General features: G+C 34.3%; 1 protein-coding gene across 1 annotated transcript; it reads right to left on the bottom strand.

The window, feature by feature from the left end:
• Positions 1 to 11,080: 11,080 nt before the first annotated feature.
• LOC106663908 lies at positions 11,081 to 13,357 on the bottom strand. Its single transcript, XM_014389144.1, has 2 exons — positions 12,765 to 13,357; positions 11,081 to 11,359 (listed from the first exon to the last, which is right to left on the bottom strand). The coding sequence occupies exons 1-2, from the start codon at positions 12,815 to 12,817 to the stop codon at positions 11,086 to 11,088; spliced, it is 327 nt and encodes a 108-aa protein (XP_014244630.1). The 5' UTR covers positions 12,818 to 13,357; the 3' UTR covers positions 11,081 to 11,085.
• Positions 13,358 to 24,084: the final 10,727 nt, after the last annotated feature.

The raw sequence follows: 24,084 nt of genomic DNA on the forward strand, positions 1-24,084 counted from the left end.
AATTTTAAGTTAAATAAAAAATATGTAAAAAAATATAGCGATAAATTATTTCATTTCAATTTTCAATTGGCGGCTGGTAATCGGAAAATTCACTTTTAGCCGAAGCAGGTAAATTTTAAACCACGACATTATTCAACGAGTTCGCTTCTTCTTACTTATCCATAAACCGTCGTGGTGGCTTAGATAAGATAAGCCCTCCTCTTTTGTAGGAGGGTACACAATACAACTTAATACAGAACGACGAGATAAATTGACTGGAAGTCTCCAGTGGGCTCTTTTGTCTTAACTTGGCGACACTCTCTCAAAGGGATTGCAACTTTCAATCAAAGACTGGAACGCCGGATGAAAAAGACAGAATCCACCAGGCTATTTGAAGCTCCATGAAGGATTTCGTATAAACAGTAATAATTTTATGAATGGATAAATTAAAAGAAAAAGAGTAAGATCCATTATTTCTATAATTTTTATCGTTCTGAATACACTTTGAAAACGTTTTGTATTAGAAAAAGAATGATATTGGAAATAACTACAATATTAATTTAATAATTTATAATTATTAAGTTTAAATATAAATAAATTGATGTAAGTGCTGGGGATTTTTAATTCCAAGAGCATTGCGTGTGTTTAAAAGTAGCTGTAATTAAGTTTTGAAAAATCGCTTTGATCTCAATAATAAACATATAATTTACAGTATACAATTATTACAATTTATGACATAATAATGTTAAAATTTATTATCTGCTAGAGTTGATGGCCCCTTTCTCTACGTTATAGTGATTAAAACTGATGCTTTTTCCGAGGAAAACGTTGTAGTTACAAATGTTTTTCACTGATGAATACTGGACCCACGTATGGTTTAAATCGGAGGCTTGTATTCAGGAATTCCGACAGAATTGGACGAATCGTTTTGCATAAATCGTCCACTGGAGGGCCAGTCATAACGGCACGACGCCTTTTCTGCATGCACCCGATTCCTGATGACCAATTTAATTCTAACAATTCACATCCTTGTATAATTAAGGCGAGGTCGTGAATAGAATTAATTCGGGGCGTATTTTCCAGTGTTAATAATTACAAAAGTGAAAAAATTTAACTTCCTGTTCAGCAATTTTTGCAAATTTTTATTAGGTAGTTATTGATTGTTCGGAGATCGTGAGATGCGGTCTGGCGTGACGTAGGTTTTTGAAAAACATTTTCTTTATCGTGCCCACGTTTCGATCTTTATTGAAATCATCTTTAGGACCTGGGATCTATAAACATTGTTTAAATTTTACAGATACATGTAGGATGTTGAAAAAAAATTTAAAAAATGAGTTTATACAATGCTAGACAATTTTAGATGAAAAATGAATTTATACAATGCTAGAAAACTTTAGGATAAAAAAATGAAGTTATACAATGCTAGAAAATTTTAAATTCAATCAAAGTATTTCTACTCACTCAAATTGTTTGTTTTCTGTGTAGATGTGTCATTCTTGTCTATCGTGTTGAGAGAATTTATCTAAAATTTTCTACCATTGTATAACTTTATTTCTTAATCTTAAATTTTCTAGCATTGTATAAATTCATTTTTTCAATTATTTTTTTAAATCTTTCTTTCACATCCTTCATGTATTTGTAAAATTTAAACATTGTTTATAAATCCCAGGATCTGACGATGATCTCAATAAAGATCGAAACGTTGACACGATAAAAACATGTTTTTCTAAAACCTTCGTCACACTAGATCGCATCTGACGATCTCCGAAAAATCATTAACTAATGGTGACTAAACATCAAACCTTTAATAGGTAGTATTGTGCTTTTGGAATAAATTTCAAACGTTATTTCACTAAAATTATAATATCGTTACAAACTTGAATATAAGTGATCTTAATGATAAACTTGCTGACAACAGTTCATCAACCGAGAGAGGCTACAAATGGGTTTGAAAGATCATAAATATGCCAACATCGAAGGAACGAAAGTTTATGTTTTTACACACGTTTGAATATCCATGTTTCATTGTTATCTTATAGAAATGGTTTCTTTTTGTTAAACTTTTAATTTATGATAACATGAGGGAGTTCAACATTTTATTATGTTATTGAGGTATGAAAAACTTCTTTATAATTGTTGTTCATTTTTTAACATGGTAGAATGTTATCGTAATCATTTTGGTTTTATAGTTTCGCTAAATTAATTTATCATTGTTGTCTTTTTATCTTGATATCCGAAACATCATCTATCATTCCTGGGTTTCAGAAGATAACGATCGACCAACATGGTTTACATGAAAATTTCATCAAACTATGATTTTACTTCATCAAAATTTATGATTGTCTGATTGCGATCAGTTGCGAACTTGATTAAACATGAAATGAAAATGTGGGGTACGATTTGAGAAACGAAAAATTAACTTTTTTAAGAATGTAAAAAATGTAATTATTACAAAGTTTAAAACGAGAGTTCATGCCAAAAAACCTGGTGACTTTTTTTCTACGTGGAATAGTTTTTAATAAAACTTAGGGTGCCAATAGTAAGTTGACACGATACAGGATCTATTTAGATAATTCATCATTACATTGAAAACGTAATTTTTCGTTTGTTTTCTGAAATTTTTTTGAAGACTTTTTCAACTATCTCAACAAATTAAACGTAGTATTTGTTGTTCAGTAGTATTCTTCTCTACGTTAACTAAAACTAAATCACTACGAACATCACTCTCACAAGCTAGATTATCCACAGCTTAAATAAAATGTACATGCACTAACAGTTGACAGTGGAAAAAGTAATAAAAATCCACTGTGCAATATTAATGTATGTACCTTTGGTGTCGCGAAGGATGAAAACATTTTCCCATACTATTTTCATATTATGATCAATTAAACCTCCTTGTGCTATGCCGGGATTTGAACCCAGAACCACTAGCGTGCCAATCTTAACCACTTGGCCGTCGCAACCTTCGTTTGTTTGTTTGATTAAGTAGATATAAAAAATATGTTAGGTATTGCGTTGGAATATAGTTACTTAAGAGTTGATCACCAAACGATTGTATTTTATTTATTTATTTTTCTTAAGAAAATTTTTCAGTTAGTTCGCCAACAGTTTAGACTCGACTTGAACTTTCGCCATTATAATAATATCGTCTGGGAAAATTAATTAAAGTTAAATTATTACAACGATGTCCGCTATTTGTGAAGACTGTTTAATAAATAATACTTAATTACAATTTTGTCGACAATTAAAAAAATTCATTTAAATGAAATTGTTTTTAAATTTAGTTCGTCAAATGCTTATATTTGATATTTTTTAGGTCAACGATAATCGTTAACGACGATTGCGTCAGGTCGGAAACAACTGTTGGAGCTTGATCCGAACTTTCGACTGTATAATGTAGCCTGCGAAACTTAATAAGTTAAATTATAATAATGATGTCCTCCCCTCTAAAAATCAATGTTTTACATACAGCTGTTACACAAGGACAATGTCATCCTCTCTGACCTCCATTTCCAGTTACACTATCGATGTAAAACTCAGATTTTTGATAAATATGTTGTTTGAAATTGTTAAAAAAAGTAGGTGCGATTTCGAAAAGAACCGATTTGTCAATTTTCGCATATGACAATGGACAAAACGCAAAAATGATCATATTCAAACTATACGGTTATAGAATAATGTTAATAAAGTATTCATTTTCATAAATTTTTAATTGGTACCATGCAAAAATATAATTTTTATATCATATGCACAAATTTTTAAAATAAAATTCGCTATATTCTATTTAAATTCACTCATTTGCAAAAACTACTCACCCTTTTACAATTTTCGTTTACTCTTTTTCGAATCAAATTCGCCATTTTCAAAAAAATTCACAAATTCACTCTATCAATCTCTTTATATTTATGAATTACACATATAATGTTCATGAGATAAACTTAACGCGTTGGCTTTTTGTCTTAATGATTTGCCTTCCCAACATTCCAAAAATTTAATATGCAAAAGGGTAAAATTGATTAGCAAAATGGTGAATTAGATTTCCGAAAGGGTGAATTTATTTTACAAAGTGGCCCAATTGATTTGCAAAAATGCAAAATTGATCACAAAAACGATGAATTTGATTGGCAAAATTGTGAATTTGATTAGGGAAAGTGTAAATTTGATTTAATAAAAGAGTATTAATTTTGGAAAGCGGTCCAAGTGTGAATTTAATGGGCAAAAGGTTTCAATTGATTTTGGAAATGTGTTAAATTAATTTACAAAACGCAACCCCAGTGGGAAACATATTGCTGAACAGTCCTGGAACAAAAAGAGGTTTTCTTCAAACACACATTCTCTATTCTGGAGTTCCATAGCTTGGATTGTACTACTTTAGACAAAATATTGCATATTTTAGTGCTGTTTCTATTGTTTTAGTTTTATTTCTTTTATTTTAATAGCTTTCTTAATATTGATATTGTTTTTCATATTTTTTAACAATTTGTCTTTTAACTTTTATTATTTTATAGTTTCAAAGGTTTTTTAATGATTTAATTACAACATTTTCAATAATCAATAAAACCCATATATGCTTTGCGGACATAATTGATCATATTAATTTAGATAATCAATAAAACCTTTAGTTTAATAATTAATTTTGTATTTTAAATAACTAATTAACCCTGACTAGAAGGAAAGAACATTAGTTAGGATCAAAAATAATCTTAGTAAAACTGACTACATGGATATTTATACTTGTTTGTTAGGTTTGTAAGTTGTCTGTTACTATCACAAAGGCATTAATACTCTTACAGTAGATACTCTCATTCATTGACCCCCAATATCGTTAAAGAAAACAAAATAAGTGTCAGAACTCAAAAAGGGGTATTTTTTAGGTGTAATGCAGCTAGATTTTTAAAGTTATGTGTTTTCGCTTAAGTCTTAGAAAAACGAAAGACAATATTGATGGATCATGACAGTTTTTATTGCCCAACAAACGAAATGGCGTGCACTTAATACATAATTCAAAAACAGTAAACTTCCATTTGTTTCTCCTGTAAAATTTTCTTTTGTTGAGTTGTGTCACTTTTCTTGTGGGTGTGCGACGTGTTTAACGGTCCTCCGGCCGGATTTAGGTTTTATTTATTGACGGCATAATTAATATTTGAACCTCTTCGGTATTGTTCAAGATGCCCGATAGGCCTCTACTACTTGCCTACCGTGTCCTGTCGCCCTGTTATATATTTTTTTTGCGTTCAATTTTAAGGTCGGTTAGTTAATAAAATTTTTATGTCTTGTTTAGGAACTTCCTATCTCAAAACGTATTCCAATTTATTTTCATTCTACATGTCTTAAGTTAAGGAGTATCGATCAAAATAATGAACAGATCAGTTTAGATTAAATAATTCGATATATAAAGTAAGCTACATTTATTTTTTTATTTCTTTGCGTCCACTCTACCGAATGTTGCAACGAAGAGAATTTCACTTATCTCTTGTCCTCTTTTCACAATTAAAAACCAACTTATTAAATTCCTACAATTGACATAACAATTTAAGTTGTATAGACCGCACTGATAGATAGTGAAAATGTTATTAACATAATCAAATTGCCGCTGTTCAAAGGAGAAAGGAAGAAAATTACTTTATTCTGGGACAAGAGTCCCCTAAGAATAACAATAAGGTCACAAAATGTTACAAATCTGGCACTTAAATAATGAAGGCTTGACGTTAACATAAAGTGTCACAAGTTGAACTATATCACATAATATAAAATATTTAAAAAATATACAAAATAGAAATAATATTAGCAATAATAGGAGTTTAGAAAAGTAATGAACATAAAGAATTTTCTATCTTCTGCGAATATAATCACAAACTTATTTCAATTAATTATTCTTTTTATGTAAGGACTTAGTTGAGATGAAAAGTTAACGTCACGAACGGGATTCGAACTCACGTCCTTAGCCACGATAGCTCAAGTAGTTAGAGCAGCGGCGTATTGAACCGAAGGTCGTGGGTTCGAATCCCGCCCGTGGCATTGACTTTTTCATCTCAACCAAGACCTTACACAAAAAGAATAATTCTTTGGATGGCAATAGGATAAATTAGTTTATGAGTGTATGTTTGGAGTTAGAGCCCTTATAGCACTCTGAAGGGATGTAGCTTACCTAAGATAGAATGTCATTTCACGCCCTAACAGCCAAAACCTCTATCTTAGAATTAATTAAGGTTTTTAGTTGAGATAAAAAAGTCAATGGCACGAGCGGGATTCGAACCCACGATGTTCGGTTACATACACCTCACGTGAGGTCACGATAGCTCAAGTGGTAGAGCAGAGGCGTATCAAGCCGAACATCGTGGGTTCGAATCCCGCTCGTGCCATTGACTTTTTTATCTCAACTAAAAACCTTAATTAATTCTAAGATAGAAGTTTTGGCTGTTAGGCCGTGAAATGACCTTAGCCGTCAAAGCGCCTTTTAAAATTAATAATAATAATAATAATTGAAATAAGTAATTAAGCCACTAAACTTAAATGGATTTATAATCACAAATTGTAAACTTACAAGTTGAAAAAAAAAGGAAGTTAACAAGCTTTTTAATGTGGGAAAAGAACCCAATAATATTGTGAACCATGTTGTCTCTGATTGGAGGGTGATGAAGTGTTGGTACAGGAGAGATTTAAAAGAGGTAACGGAGCGGCTTTGCGGATTGGCAGAAGAAGAAGAATTCCAGAGATTTGTGATTCGAGCTAGGAAGTACTTGTCAAATGTGGGGCTTTTATGACAAGGAAGATATAAGACGAAACGATCGGGTGTTAGAGAGTGGATAGAGGATTTGAACTGAATTAGCTTGAAATGTAGAGAGTTCATGAGACGAGAGATAGTGGATTTTTAAAGGAAGGAGCACTGAATACTTTCTACGAAAGGAGGGATTAAGTCAGGAAAGATCTGAATACAGGTATGAGTCTCCAAAAATGCGGGGGCAGAAATAAATCTGACACAGCATACATTAGATGTTTTCATTCATTCGTAAGTTCAGACGTACTTCTTGTTCCTCTGAAAGTCCACCATAAGCTGTAGTAGCCAGACCGATGCAAAAATGAATGAAATGATACAGAAATAATTCGGTCGCAAACGAATTAAATCCTAACAATTTGCCACTTTTTTGGATCGGTACAAGTTATACGTTACAAGTATTAAGATAGTGGTGATGGTGATGAGGATTCTAGGAAGCAGGGTTTGTGCTCCCGGGCACTGCACCTTTCTGGTTTATTGTCCCTTCCTATTTCCCTAGTTCAGTGCAGTCCACACTCATTTCTTCTCCGAAGTACATATTAGGACTGTGGTATTAGGATTGACTGTTGCTACTACAACTTCATTCCCTAGGTTTATTTTATAAACTCGCTTTTGTCTCCATTGAGCCATTGCTTCGCTTTCGAATAGAGATGTTTAGTGCATGGACGACCTAGTTCAAATGAACTTTTGTCGAAAAGAAAAAACTGTACTAACCGGTCTTCTTTTTAGGGAACTGTCATTTTTCTCAGCCTCTCGCTACTAGGATAGCTTTATATCCAAAACCATTCTCCACCGACCGGGGACCTGGCATGGGTACAGTACAGTTCATTCTCTTCGCAATTAAATTTTATGTTTTAGTTAATTTGTTGTACTTTGTACGTTTGTTAAGTACAGTTCGTTTCCTTTTCGGACTTGGAGAAATAGTTCTTCATCGAAAAACCGCGGACCTAAATAACCAGTCGGACCTCTACAGTTCAGTACTTCAGTTCATTGTTGATAGTACTCACTAGTTCACTTAGTTAGCACTTAACTATTTCAGTTAAAAGAACTGTCCCAAAAGGAACGACTTTGCCCGTTTCTACAGCCTTCGATAATATGGGCGGCTGTTCCTTTCTTTTCATTACATAATCTGCAAATAGGTTCATCGTTATATATACCCATGTTACATGTTTTCTCAGATGCCACTGCCCGGTTAATAGTCCTATCACCCTCTGAGTCTGGCCATCTATAAGTATTTCGATTGAATCCAGGATGAAATTCTGACTTTAAATGAGTCTGTGGAAGAAAAAGTATTGACACAAGTGCCAGAGCCACTTCGTTTGATGAAATGTTTTCTTCGTCAAAGCTGTCGCAGCTCAATATCCTCCGAAGGCGAAAGCTGATCCAGAAATTCAAACTTCTTCTATGTTTAATAAACCGAAACTTCCTAAAATTAATATTTTCCGGAGATTTTCAAGAGTGGCCGAACTTTTTTTCGTTGTTTACATTCCTGTTGCACGAAAATAAAACCTTGTCGGATTCGGAACAGCTTCACTATTTATATTCCTTTCTCCGCGAGTAATCTCTGTTGATGTGGAATCGCCGACCCGTGAGTTACCATATTTCCGTTGATTCTTTAAACCCTTTTTTTCATAGCTTATAATTCTGCCCTTTATTTTTTACTTTAATATTTACATAATCCGCTACATACAACGTCAATAAATAGTCAAAGGTGAAAAAATACTATAAATAATCCATTATGTTTAGTGGTCTTTTGACCAAATTACTCATTTCAATTAATTATTCTTTTTATGCAAGGTCTTGGTTGAGATGAAAAATTTAGTATAACGATAGCTCAAGTGGTAAGAGCAGCGGCGCATTGAGCCGAAGGTCAGGAGTTCGAATCCCGAACGTGATACTAACTTTTTCATTTCAACCAAAAACCATACATAAAAATATTAATTAATTGAAAAAAGTAAGTTGGTCAATAGACCAAACATAATGAATTGTTTATAGTATTACTATTATTTTTATCTTTACCTTATAATGTAAGGTCTTGGATGATATGAAAAAGTTAGTATCACAATAGCTCAAGAGCAGCGGCGCATTGAGCCAAAGGTCGTGGGTTCGAATCCCTCTCGTGACACTAAGATTTTCATCTCAACCAAGACCTTGCATAAAATTAATAACTATAAATAATGTTAGAAGTATAGTTTGAAATCCTATTAAATAAAATAGGCCTATTTTACATGCATATGAATATGAATACAATTCCACCTATTAAGTATTTAGAATATAATAATTTATTTTGTTGTTAGATGTATGAAACCCGGAAGAAAAATAATATAATTTTTTTTCTTTGAAAAAGTATACTACATAAAAAACAGAGTTAATTACCCACATTTGCTTTCACCGCAGCCACTAGGAAATGACTCTTTCCCTATCATTTTTCGTTGCAATATATTTCAAGTTCTATTTAAGATCAGTCCAACTTGTCTGTTTTTACTGTGCCAATACTCAGAAAAATCAAATTTCTCCAGCTTTCATAAATTTCCGGGTAAGAATTATTGTTGTCTTCCCAATATTTGAAGGGTTCAGTTCTTATTGGAGAAATGGAATCATGAAGGTATAGGAACAATTCATTTCCCGTGCTCACTCCGTTTCTATTACTATAGCGATTTTACAAACCATGATTGTCCTCCACTCTGGAAACAGAATCACTATCGATGCTGACAGAGCTAATGCAAAAAATAGCCGAATGGCAATGTTTCTTCGTCTGTTTTATTTATAATTTTTGAAACATTACCAACAAATTGAGTAAACATTTTCTTTCAAAAGATTGCACGATTGAAGTAAAATATTGATAGATTTTCTTTGTCATTAGTTAGAATATTTTTACGTGAAGGTTTTTTGAATTTTAAACGAATTGAGTAACACGATGAATAGACCGGAATCAGGAATATATCGGCATTCTCTCGGGTCGTGTTGAAATAGCACGGGTGAACAGTTTTCACGTCGGTGTATCCTTGTATCTCCCCGTTCACCTATTTGGAGCTGTCACAGAAAAGAAATTCGAGATTAGGTTAAACCAATAAAATCCGCTCTTCGGGAAACTCGAATAAGTTACAGTGTCCGTTAATGGAACTCGTTCGGAAAATGTGTTGAAACTGAGTCCGGGTATTTCGACTTTATTAGATAGTGACAGTCGCTGAGCACGTTTCTGGAAGCTATGGCCTCGAGGGGTTCGCCGGGTAATGAGCAACTAGACTGCAATCAACAGGACTTACCTCTCCACTACCTCTGTACAACCAAGTTCAAAACAGTTTCCACAAATTTACACGAGTGTCCCTACATTACTACATTGTCACATATCTCACAGGTAGTTTTGCTTTAATTTTTGTCATGAATAGCATTACAAAAACATTATTCATCTATAACACAACAAATTGAAATGTTTAGTAGTAAATATCCGATGAAACCAAGACAAAAAGAGTTTCAATTATTTAGTGATTATGTGGAATCTCTTTATATATTGAAAAATCCAAAATGTATGTGTAACACTCAACTAGACCATTATATATATATATATATATATATATATATATATATAAAATATATATATACATATAAGAAAGAAAGAGAAATTGAGAGAGAGCGGAGAGGGAGAGGTTAAGAGAGGAGAGATAGAGAGAGAGAGAGGAGAGATAGAAAGAGAGAGGGAGAAAGAGAGAAAGTAACAGTCATACACACAAACATAGTAAATACAGTAATGGAAAACTATACACAAGCCTGAATGGACACCTAAAACTGAAAAAGGGGTGACAGGCCGACATCATATTAGATATGTCAATTGATATCACCACTCCCACATTCAGTATGGACAACAAATACAAAATAAACGTCAAAAAAAGGAAATACAGGAATAAAAGAACCCTTAAAGCCAATTCTTTCTGGTACACTGATTGCTCAAGTACTGAGGAGGGCATGACTAGTTCCTACCAATGAATCCAGTACTGAACTGACTATAAACTGGGAAAGATCTGGTTTTTCCAGTCGAAAAATATAGGAATTAAACACTGAGTCAGAAAAATAAAAAAGGCTTGGAACGCATTCTAGGAAGTTAGCCGTGCTGTCTGACAGTCAGCCAGCACTCAAAGCTGTAACCTTTTGTGAAGTAAAGTCAGACTGTGTCTACAAGCATAAAATCAGCGATGTTTTGTAGACGCCGGCGGGAGTAAGTATTGGATATCTACCCTCCAAGTCCAGCGATACAAGGATAATTGCTGGCTGTTGCGTAAAGGATTTAATGGATAAAAGTTTTAATAATTCGTTTAATAATTAAATTTATTAATTCACAATTTACGATATAAATACGGAAACCCAGGGAGCGACTGGCTGGAGACAGCTGATGTATGTTCGTGCGTACAGGTTGAATCCCAGGGAGCGACTCGCTGAAGACAGCTGTTGTACGTCCGTACTACAGGTCGAAAGCCAGGCAGTGACTCACTGTTTTTATGACGTCTTGCTGAAAATGGGCATCCTGGGCATAGGTGTAATGCAGGCTGACTTATGGGCATTAGTGTAGCCAGTATGAATACTTCTGGCGGCGAACCGACTGTGGTCCAACTGAAAAAAAAAAAAAAAAAATGAATCTTTATGAGTCCTAATCTTGATTGGCCAAAGCACAAGGAAAGGGATTAATAAAGAGGGCACGCGCAAATTATACAATAGAATTATGAGAAGGTAATCGAAATAAAACACGGATTCTGCAAAGTCTCCAGACAGGACCTTGTCACCTAAAGAAGCAATGTACCGGTAGGAGTACTGACATATTTTGCAAAGAGACCCCGGAACACTTTCTGGGGGGGGGGGGGTCTATCCTGATCCACAATTTCCACTACTATTGGGTTGTCCGGAAAATAATGCAGGATTTTAAGTTTTCATTAAAAAAAATCTATATAAAATATTCTGTTTACGTTTGTATGAATGTCAACATTTATTAATCCTCTTCCAAATGATATTGTTTGTTTACCTCTGTAGCATTCCGCTACTTGGAAATAATTCAGTCATCCTTATAATGTCAAAGCGAGAATTTGGTACNTTTGATTAAAGAACATTGCTTTAAAGTAACTAGTTTCTTTTTTTTTGTTTAATACCAAAATCCTGCATTATTTTCCGGACAACCCAATACAAATTAGCCTGATCGTCATCAGTATCCTAAAACTGTCTAGAGAACCCTAACTAAATTAGGGGGTCACAATTGATCTAATTAGGTCAAAACTCTAGTGCTCTAGTGCCATCTTTTCTATCTATAAATAAAATAAACATCGAGGAATCAATTTCAAACAAAATAAATATATTAATAGTTTCAGAATACACGTTTTTGATAAATAGTTTATTTATACACCGTACATAATGTTTTTTGTTCACAGTCATTAAACTAACAATATGGCCCCTACTCCACTCGAGGTACACTGGCTAACAGAAACCAACCAACGCTGGCACTCAATATAAAGAATTAAAGAGCGAAAAGATCTCGAGGTCAACGTCGCTAAAATTGGAAGGTTGTGGGGATAAGAAAGCGAAAAGAGAGCTCGAATATTAGAGGTAGAGTGGGTCATGAGGTCGATGTGGAAAGCTTGTAAGCAAAAATTGAACAGTTTGTTGACAAAAGGAATGTTTATGTCGTTGTCGCTAGTGTGCATGTTGAGGTTGTTGTGCATAGAGGTTAGTGACATTATGTGTAAGGAGTTTTGATGGAAAAGATTGGACGCGCTGGATAGTAAATGGCTTGGCAAAACCATTGATTTCCCCCACTGCATGTCTAACGTGTTCTCAGTAAGGTGTTGTGTTAGGAGGATGTTTCAGTTCTATTATGTTTAAGCCTGTTGTGTTTTGTATGGGGAATCCATTTTTCCTGTGTCGTCCTAACTATATAGTACTAGTGAAAGTCGGTAGATCCTATTTGTTGATCTACAGTGGAGAGGAAGGCTTCGAAGTTTTCCAAGTGTTTTCTTAAGTTATCTCTTACGTCTTGTGTAAAGATTCTATATCAGACTGCAGCCTAGATATCGTTCCATGCATCTAGCTTGATAGGTAGTCCGAAGTACCATTTTGGTGAAGTACAATACAGAGTAAGACTATTTTTTCAATGTTTCATTCAGTCTTGTCCTCCACTTTTTGCACCCGCCTTTGACAAACTCAACGTGTTCTTCGATGTTGGAGGTTGTTTTAGTAGGAGTCAGAAGACAAATTTGTCACCCGCAGGTCACCAGTATAAATGGTACGCAGGACTAAGTATGCTCCCTTGTGGGACGCTGGCTTGTAATGTCTGACATCTAACTTTTCGTTGTCTACCTTACACAAGTGGTGCTTACGAACTGTTAAGTTTACAAAAAATGTATCGTTTCCAGATCCTAGTAAAAGCAGCAAAACATCTATCACCTTCGTACCAACTTCAATCGATTTTATCAACATAATTTTGCGGTTGTTCCAATTGTTTGTATAATACAATTTTGGATTTATCAGATGTACAAACAAAAATTCATTTTATTCGATCATATTTAAATTGTCAACTTCGCCTATATTTATCTACTGATCGATATTGATTCATATTATGAAAATGAAAACAGTACACATAAAAACAATATGCTCGGCTTATTTAACAGATGAATCAATTACACTTTTCCATTTACCGAGCAATCCATCACGAAAAATTTCAAATTAATTGTTGAAACTGTTGATATTTTAGAACAGGCCTTTATTGATTAGGTCGTCGAAGGAAGAGACTTGATATATAGAAACTGGAAACGATATTGAGCTAGGAAAAGCAATGGTTGCTCATCCGACACTAATAATTTCATAATTATATCATTTCAGCCCTCTTTCAAATTAATTCGCCTAAGTACGTTTAATTTACAATTATCACTTGGAATGAAACGCAAGTAATCAATAACGATCATTTTAAACACTGTTTAAATTAAATAGAATATTATTTGCCAAGTATTCCACATCTGTTTGCAGATTCATTTCTTTAAGTGTAAATATAGATATAGAACAACCGCGTAACCACGACCGATATAGATTGATTATTAATGAAGTACAATTGTGACTTTCTAGACCATCGTGGTTATAATTAGCTGTTAACTTTATTGTTAAGCTACATCAATACCCCATTATGAAATGTAATTAGTTAACTACACCTTACCTGGATGATACAGAGTAATAATATGATAAGGTGTTCTTGTAGAGTTTTTTATTCTTTTTTTAAAGTTAGGAGGTTGATTAAATTAGAAAAATCCTTACCTACACCTGGGACCTAAATGGATCTCTTGTTGAATCCCTATAATTACAGCCAACCTTGGAAAATGCACTTTTTCATATAAGACTAAGCACAGTGTATAATGCCTCTGCGCACCTCTTATGGTGTGAGCCTTACCGAGCTGTACCGTAACTGTGCTAATGCTTCAAATTCACACAAAATAAGCGCTGATGACGCTAATGCCTCCTAACAGAATCGGTATGTTTCATTCTCTGTTCTTCCCGTCTTTAGTTAATAGTTAAAACGGCAGTGGCCGGTATAGAGTTTTTCTTTCTCAAGCCATTTTTTCAGTTGTTACTTAGCACACACTCCGGTGCACCTAGTTGTGGATCTGGTTATGTGAGCGGGCTGCCCCACGCTAGTGGCGTGTTTATTTCCTTCTATGCCTTCATGTACGGGAACCCATCTTGCTTTGTTTGTCCAGAGTTATTGGCAGTTTAGGCCCTCCCAGACAAGTTTGGAGTAGAAAGCATATATTTAGTGCCTTTGTGGTCTAGAGTAGTAAATTTGTAGAACTTTCTAATTTGTCATTATTAACTGTTGTGCCCAGAGTTGTATAGCATCGACTTCAGCTTGGAACGATGTTGGGGTTATTACAAGGGGCTTTACTAAAGCATATTTCATCTCTTTAACCCTACACCTACTTCCTGTGCCTGCTTTGTGTGTACCATATTAGGGCCCCTTCGTGAAACTTGGGGCCAACTTTCTTTCAAATGTCTCTATATTCTACGTCAACCTGGCAGGGTCTGACAAAGTTGAGTTTTCTTTCATTTTGTCAGGAACTGTTAATAACTACCTCATTTATTTTGATTATTTCAAGAATTTTGGCTCTTCCTTAAAACTAGCTGTATTTCCTTGTATCTCAGTTGACAATCTGGAAAGACACCTTTTGTACATAAAAATGTCAGGGTGGAAATTCTAGTGATGTTTCCATTGCTGTATGCATTGCCCTTGTTAAATTGAGACACGACAGTCTTTGTAGACTTTGTAGTTTGGTCTATGTCTCCTTGTTGTGTTTTAGGGGTGTTATTCATTAGTTTAATTATCCTTTATTCCTTGTTATTTTAAACCTACTCCTTTTTATTTTTAGTCAAATTTTGCTAGCTAGCCTCATGTGATGATTGGTGAATTCCAGACAGTTCTGAAATGGGCGTTATTCTTTCTCGTTCTGGACATTTCTTACAACGTAAATTCGAACTACCTAACTATGTAACCGAGTAGAAAACTCGGGATTTGTAATTCTAAAACAATAGTCAGTAAAGTAATTCCTTTTATACAGGGGGGGGGGTTAACGTCCAGCTATCTTTTGGGTCTCACGGACGCGAGGTCAAATCAATTTACAATATATTTTGCATACTATTATTAATTAAAAAGCCATGGGGGTCACCCGGAATTCGAATCCAGAGCAACTAGCGTTGCAAGTACGCGTTCGACGCCCTAACTACTCTATCACCGCCGTCCCTTTATAAATGGATCATCTAAAAAATTCATACTATGTATATGTACAGGGTGTATCAACTTCTATAGTACACCCATTTTATTCGAAAACGATTACATTAGCAAAAATTGTTTTATACAAAGCACAACTTAATTTTCGTTAAGAATCAAGTAGTGGTTAACTTCTCATTATAACGTTGTGGGAGCGTATTTATAACGTTGGGGAATTAATATGCTTGTAAAAAAAAAAAAATAAGTTAGTAGGTTATTGAAGGTTTGAAAGGTTACTTATTACAAAAAAAACTAAGGAGGAAAGACATTATTTTCTTATCACTAAAATTTAGTTTATATAATTAAGTATAAAGTTATTTTGCGGTATCCTTTTCGCTGGACAAGATGTAAAGTATAGAGTAACGAACCTTGTTGAATGAGCACCACCCGACAAGAATTCTTCAAAAGCAGTTTTTTTGTCTTTGATCACGTCACACGCGTTTATTTTTTACGTTCTCTCTTACTTTTATTAGACTGACCGTAACTCCAAATCCAGCGTGGCTCCGCCTTAAGCCTCCGCTGTCCTGCTCTTCTGCCTCCTCAATCGTTGGAACTCCCTGCCTTATTGATTGTTCATGCCGCTTTGGCGGCCTTTATGAAATGGCTTGACATATCATCTAAGTAAGGAATAAACTAACCTAACTTTGTTATTTTAAATTAGAATCCCATACTTTTATTGTATAGTTCAATTCTAGATCTCATTTTATGCCTCTTGTACCAAAAGGAAAATTTCGATAGGATCGACAATTTTTGAGTTATGCCCGACGGAAGACACGCGAGGGGGTATCTCTTTGTAACATCAAGATGGCCCTCCTCGTTTATTTAAAAAACGATTAGCATTTGCAGATTAATTTAGGATAAGAATCGTCTCAGAATAGGATAAGGATCATGGGGTTGGAAACAATAAAAAAAACATTTTTTCTATCATCATCGCGTCCATTTTATTTTTAAAATGCCTCTCATCTGTTCTTATGCATTGTTGTAGATTGTACCATTTATTAAAATGTATGTTTATAATAAATGCTCAAATACCCTCGTTGTGCAAAAAGGCAAAATATAAAAACCCTGCATTTTAAATCTTAATCGGGGAGAGCCATCTAATTATCAATAGATAATTAGACATGCATGTACAATCACTTAAACATTGCTTCTATACATATAGGTCGGTATAAAAAAGAAAAATAATTTGTTAGCGCGATTAACGTTTCATGTTTAAAACAAATAAAGGAACGTTTTATTAATTAAAATATCGTTATTTCCATACATCAAAGGGTTATTTTTTAAAATTGGATATTTCTTCTACCGTCCTGGGTCAAATTAAAATTAATTAAATTCACTAATTTCGTGGTCCGTTTGAACAATTTATACATTAAAATTAATTAAGGTTTTTAGTTGAGATAAAAAAGTCAAAAGGAGGGAAAATTCAAAAGGTGCGGTTGAGTTGGGAAGTTGGTGTCCGAGTGGATCGAGGTCACGATAGCTCAAATGGTAGAGCAGCGGCGTATCAAGCCGAAGATCGTGGGTTCGAATCCCGCTCGTGCCATTGACTTTTTTATCTCAACTAAAAACCTTAATTAATTGTAATTAAAATTAATATTGTATTTTACTAGGAATAAACGTTAATTAATTTACTCTAAAGTTTAAGAATAAACTTTGTGTTAGAAAAAAATATTATATATTATATATGGGCTAATAAATTGATAAAATTTGTCAACTTTCGTTGAAGGTTTTCCTTTTGAATATAAAATTGTTTTCATATCATATTTTTGTTAAATTAATTAAATAAATAATTATTTTATTTAATTTAATAATTAAATTGATTAATTTAAATATTTAATTAAATATTTTTTAATAATTTAAATTAAATAATTTTTAATAATTTAATTAAATTATTTTTAATTTAATTAATGAATTAAATAATTGTTTTCATATCTCGTAAGTTTGTTTAAGTTTGCTTTGGTCTGATTGTTGTAAATGCTAAATTTTGTATATCTTAATTGCACCTTCAAATAGGTTTATAGTTGTGTAGTTCATCGTGTTGTTGTTTCTATAGTTCTACCAATCATTCTTTAATCCTTTCAGATCTAAAACTGGCTTAGATAATGACGTAGATAACTTTAGATCATGAGTTATTCATTGCTTTTTCTTCTAGGTATTCTCGTTATTTTCCTTTGTTTAGCATTGCAGAATATGAAGTCGATTAAGCCAACTTCTTTCCGAACTTTAACCATTATTGCATTCGCTAACGACCCGACACGAACCAAGAATAAGGTGTATTCATTTTGCAAATCGAAGGTAATTTTCATCTTTTCTATTACTTAACCGATTAATATCTCACGGTACAATGTCGAACGCTTTCTTTCCAATAAAACACGAAATTTGAACATTACCGTTCGAAAAAACCCTTCAGCATGCACTTCTCGAACGGGAAAGTTAGCAGAAAGAACAAGAACCCTCGCATCAGGACAGGCGGTCGGAACTTTGGAATGAGATTTATTCAATATGAAAAGTTTTTTATTGGATATTAAAAGATCTGCTGGGGGGAGGATAGGTCTGGCCAATAACAAGCTTTACAACTAAAGCGTTACACTTGATCACTTTGATTCACGCCTAATTCTATAAGCAGTTGGTTTTAAGATAACATCTTTTGACAAATTACTATTTTTTTATAACTTTTTGTCAAAGTTTTTATATCAGATAATTCCAGTTATGCCAGGAATGCTATTAAACAATAAATATATAAACTTTGAGGCAAGTTTTTTTTTACTATCTTACTTAATGATTCTATATGTTTATAACTAATTTGTTATAAACGATATATTTTTTAAGGGAAAATTTACTGTTCAAAGACTACCTTCTGTACAACATCCGTTTCCTTTTAAACACCATACGTGTAGTGACGTGCGATACCAATCGATACGAGTAAAGTATCGAGTATTTTCTTTCGATACCGAGTACTGTTGGTATCGAATCGTTGAATACTACTGTATCGAGTACTTTTTGTAGTATCGGTAAAAATACTCAAACAATAGTTCATAGCACGTTGAAGTAATATTGAATTGTGATTTTTTTTATTTCTTCGCGTACACTCTACAGAAAGTTGCAACCAAGATAATTAAAATCACTTATTGTTTATATAGCCTAATTGATTTATAACGAAGTGTGCATAATTTCTCTTGCTTTTTTCATAGTTAAAAGATCAATTTATTAAATTCCTTCAATGGCTTAACAATTTAAGTTGTATAGACCGCACTGATAGTGAAAATGTTATTAGTAAATTACAATTAATTAAGGTTTTTAGTTGAGATAAAAAAGTCAATGGCACGAGGTTGAGATGGGAAGTTAGTGGTCACGATAGCTCAAGTGGTAGAGCAGCGGCGCATCTAGTCGAAGATCGTGGGTTCGAATCTCGCTCGTGCCATTGACTTTTTTATCTCAACTAAAAACCTTAATTAATTGTAATATATTACTTGGTCAAGCGGACCACGAAATTAGTGAATTTAGTCATTAGTAAAATTAAATTGCCTTTTCAAAGGAGAGAGAGGGAGAAAATTACTTTATTCTGGGACAAGAGTCCCCTAAGAATAACAATAAGGTCACAAAATGTTGCAAATCTGGCACTTAAGTAATGAAGGCTTGACGTTAACATAAAGTGTCATATGTTGAACTAAATTACATAATACAAAATATTTAAAAAATAGAAATAATATTAGTAATAATAGGAAAAAGGTTGCTCGATGTGTCCCACATACTGGAAACATGTCATGCCTTGGCTTCCTACAGGGAGCGTGTTGGCATGCCATCCAATCTGAAGATGGTACTCGAGCACTGCAGCGAGTTTCAGAGTCCCTTTTCCGCTTTTTAGGGTAAATTGGTTTTTTTTTATTGTATATATATGTCTTATATGTTGCGTGACTATATGTTTTATCTGAGTGCATGTATTTATTAGCGTGAATGGAGAGGGGGTGAGGGTGAAATATAACGTCATCATCGCCACTCGAACGTTGAGAGCGTATGAGTGTGTGTTCGGGGTCGATGGTAGAATATTTATAAAAGTACTCCATCTACCCCAATCTCGTGGGTTCGAATCCCGCTCGTGCCATTGACTTTTTTATCTCAACTAAAAACTTTAATTAATTGTAAATTATGATTGTTCGGAGATCGTGAGATGCGGGCTGGTGTGACGTAGGTTTTAGAGAAACATTTTCTCTATCGTGCCAACGTTTCGATCTTTATTGAGAACATCTTCAGGATATATATNGAGAGAGAGAGAGTGAGTGAGAGAGAGAGAGAGAAAGAGAGGGAGGGAGAGAGAGAGAGAGAGAGAGAGAGAGAGAGAGAAAGAAGTTCCTTCCCACCCATTAAAATCCAACGTATATACACATAAAACAGAAATATCTCACTGGCACTCTCAACACGACACACAAGAATGACACATCAACATGGAAGACAAACACTTTGCGTGATAACAAATACTTTGATTACATCTAAAAATTTTTAGCATTATATAAATTCACTCTTTTTTAAATATAAAATTTTCCATCATTATATAAATTCACTCTTTTTTAAATATAAAATTTTCCATCATTATATAAATTCATATTTTATATCTAAAAATTTCTAGCATTGTATAAATTCATTATTTTAATCTAACATTTTTTACCATTGTATAAATTCAATTTTTTAACATCCTACATATATTTGCAAAATTTAAACAATGTTTGTAAATCCCAGGCCCTGAAGATGATCTCAATAAAAATCGAAACGTTGGCACGATAAAGAAAATGTTTTTCTAAAACCTACATCACACCAGACCGCATCTCTCGATCTCCGAATAATCATTGACTAACGGTCACTAAACACCACACATTAGAAATTATATTTAGGTTGGGAATATTTAGTTTTAGTGAACAGGAATATTTAATTGTCAAATAAGATGACGTAGTCCTTAACGTATAATGTAGAGAAAATTCCATGAACAGACATCAGTAATTGAGGAGGCTATCCTTTTTGACCAATTGAACTAAAATGTCTCTAATGTCCAAAGTTTGATTCTTAATCTTAATAACATTTTTTTCTTTTATGCATATAATTGTATGCATTTATCTTATACCTAGTATGATTATAAATTTAAGTAGTAAAGTTATTTTTGAAATATTCGTGTGTTAACATGAACTTATAATCGAATGTACACTTGCTAATAATTTTCAACATTTAGCAAGTTATCGCATACTTTATACTTCAGCAAAGTTGCCGAAGTCGAAGTTGTTAAACTAATGTTCATTTATTTTAGAATTTGAGATCCTTTCCTGGAGAAAATGTATGTTTAATTTTCTGTCATTATAATGCATTAGGAAGAATCAAATTACCCGTGAATTCTACTAATCAACATCACAAACGACATTAGCTACTTTTTCCTATAAGTTTTTTCTGGAGAGGAAAAGACAGTTCAATGAAAGAAACCCCACTTCGATAATTCACCAAAGTAGAGTTTGACTTTTCTTCAACTTTCGGCTAACAAAGGGTAAAACCAAAATTAAGTTTTCAACTGTTTTATTCCTACTTGTACTTATTACTTATTTCTTCTTTGATATTGGCGGCCTGATGATTTTTGAAACTCACAATTCAAAGAACGCTCGACCTTTCGAGTTAGTACAGCGTGAATCATTCAAAAAGGAAAATTATTAGCCTTTCGGGTCAAAACGGCGCTTTTCGGCTCTGCATGATAATTAATTTAAAGTGAGTCATTTCCAATTTCTCTCCGCCAGCCTTGTTTATGAATAAAGGGTTGTGTTCCAAGTACGTCGTTAAGACAGCGAGATGTCACAATAACTTCTAGTGAAAACATGTCGCTCTTGCTAAGCCCCTTTAAGCCTCAAACCCGGTTTATTTTCTCAACGTTAAATTAGCAGGGAAGAATAATTTCAGAACATTAACGTTAATTACATTATGCATTAGCCACAAGAAAACAATACAATTGCATTATACATTAATCATGGTATAATTAGTTTCTTGGTTTCGTCTTCCTCACTCCAAATACTAAAAATAAATGGGCGAGTAATGTTCAAGAAACCAGACTTCACATTTGTTTTTAGCGCAAATATGTTTTTTTCTAAATTAAACCTGAGTTAGCAAACGGCATGTAATTGTAATTATTTGTATTTATTTATTACATCTGTTTAACACACAGATCGAGTGGGATTCTTAGAATTATAAGTATTTAAATCATTAATAAAAATCTAGATTTACAAAGATATAAACACTTATATACGGTACTGGTGATTGGGGAGTGATGATCTTGAAATTTCCCATCCTGTCGTGTGCCGCTCTAGTTTGGCTCGGAACACTAAAAAAACAGTACAATGTTAAAAAATTAATAAGTGTACAACGCAAAATGTCACTGAGGATTGTTACAGGTTTCAGAACCATTTCATTTGAAGCTGTATGCATTCTGGTCGACATTCTGCACGTTGACGTTTACCTTCAAGAAGTCGTCGATCAAAATCAAATTTTGAAGGGAATTACTACACCATATAGGACCAAACTATGAAATTTATTACTGCTTACCAATAGATAAATGGCCGCACACGGCAATGTTCCCTGAAATAAATAAAAACCTTGAAACGTCCGATCGTGATATTCAGATTTACACAGACGGAAGCGATGAACGGCCAAGTCGGTTGGGCAGTACTAATTTTCAAAGATTCAGTCAGAATTCACGAAGAACAACATAAAATGGAAAGTTACTGCTCCAACAATCAAGCCAATGCTTCTGGCTATTCTCAAAGATTTAACGTGGCTAGAGGGATACAATCCAAACCCAGATAAAAGAACAGCCAAATTATGGACACATAGCCAAGTATCTCTGGTATCGATTCTGTCAAATCGACTCGCTTCTTGTTGAAGAAATCAGGCAATTGGATTTCCATCAAGAAAATACCGACGGTTGGTCTATAACTGTTCGCCAGCAGCTAAATTCAAAATGGCGCCGACGAACACCGCCGGAGAGAGAAGTTGAAGTTATTTTTTTTTTGCGTTATGGCCTAGCATATTGGCCAAGTCTCAAAACTTCAAGATTGAAATGTATACTTTTGTTATATTATATTACTATACTATTTTGGGATAGAAGTTTAGAGAGAGAGGAAATTATTTTGGAATTGCGGGTAAAAGAGAGTATAGCGGACATTGAGGTAGGCAGAGGGATATTATTAGAAATTAGAGTGTTGTAGAGGGACTCTCGGTTGATTGAGATATTGGGACAGGCTAGTAAAATATGGTTGGAATCACCTATGCACGAGGGGTCGCAGGAACAGTAAGGAGAGTCTAGGGTATTTATTTTATAGAGGTGGGAGGGAAGACAATTGTGGTTTAGGCGAAGCCGAATTATAGAGGTGAGAGAATGGCGAGGACTATTGTAAGATCGGAACCAAGGGAAGGTAGGAATGATAGGTTGGATGAATTTATAAAATTTTCCTTTTGTGCTGGCGGAGTATTCGTTTTGCCAACGGAGCCTGCAGTAACTGTTTATGTGGGCTCTTAGATCTCTAGGGGAGATAATAGAGCAGGGAATACCAGCGGAGGCCGCAGATTTGGCCTGCCGGTCCGCTTCATCATTAAATTTGTTGTTGCTGTGGCCTTTAGTCCAAATTATGTGCACTACAGTACCTCTATTGGTTAGTTGAATGGTGGTGTTAAATATATGAGATATTAAAGGGTGGTTGGAATTGTGGATATTGGAAATGGCGGATAGGACACTCTGACTGTCGGAAAAAATAAAAAGATTATGGGGATTAATTGATTGGGCATATTTTAGGGATTCTAGGATTGCTAGGGCTTCAGCAGTGAAAATGGAGGCAATGCGGGAAAGTTTGAATTGTTTTGAGAAGGAACTAGCTGGGATATGGAAGGCTGCGCCCACACCGTTGTCGGATTTGGAACCATCTGAATAAATGGCTAGAGCCTCTTCGCAATAGCCCCTACCAGATGCCTCCTCAATGTATGGAGGGAAAGAGGACCAGTTGGAAATAGAAAGGGGATCGGGAATAGCAAATTTGTTAGGGACCAGTAGTGGAAATTGATTGGTGAGGGACTTCGGGTGGTTGGACGTTGGAGGAACAGAGATAATCAAGTGGGAAAGTTTCAAAAAAAGAGTAGATAGCAAGGGGGATTTCTTGTTCCGCCAGAAATTGCTGGTATTGGAGGCAGTAACAAGTTGGCGGATGTGGAGGACAGTGGGGTGGTTTTCGATTAGCATACGAGAGGATAAAAATCTACCAGTGACTAGGAACCTACGATGGGTGAGAGGCATCTCCTTAGCTTCCACTTGAAGAGCGTTAGTTGGCGTGGATCTCATAACTCCCAAGATCACTCTGAGGGATTTATACTGGATTTTGTCTAATTTAGCCAAATGAGTTTTTGCAGCATCTCCATACAATAATGATCCATAATCCAGTCTTGAAAGTACCAGTGCTCTATAGAAAAGAAGTGCAATGCTAGGGTGTGAGCCATAGCGAACTTTAGTAACACACCTGGTTATGTTTAT

Source organism: Cimex lectularius, unplaced genomic scaffold, assembly GCF_000648675.2.
Source record: "Cimex lectularius strain Harlan isolate CLEC.00 unplaced genomic scaffold, Clec_2.1 scaffold41, whole genome shotgun sequence".
Taxonomy (NCBI): domain Eukaryota; kingdom Metazoa; phylum Arthropoda; class Insecta; order Hemiptera; family Cimicidae; genus Cimex; species Cimex lectularius.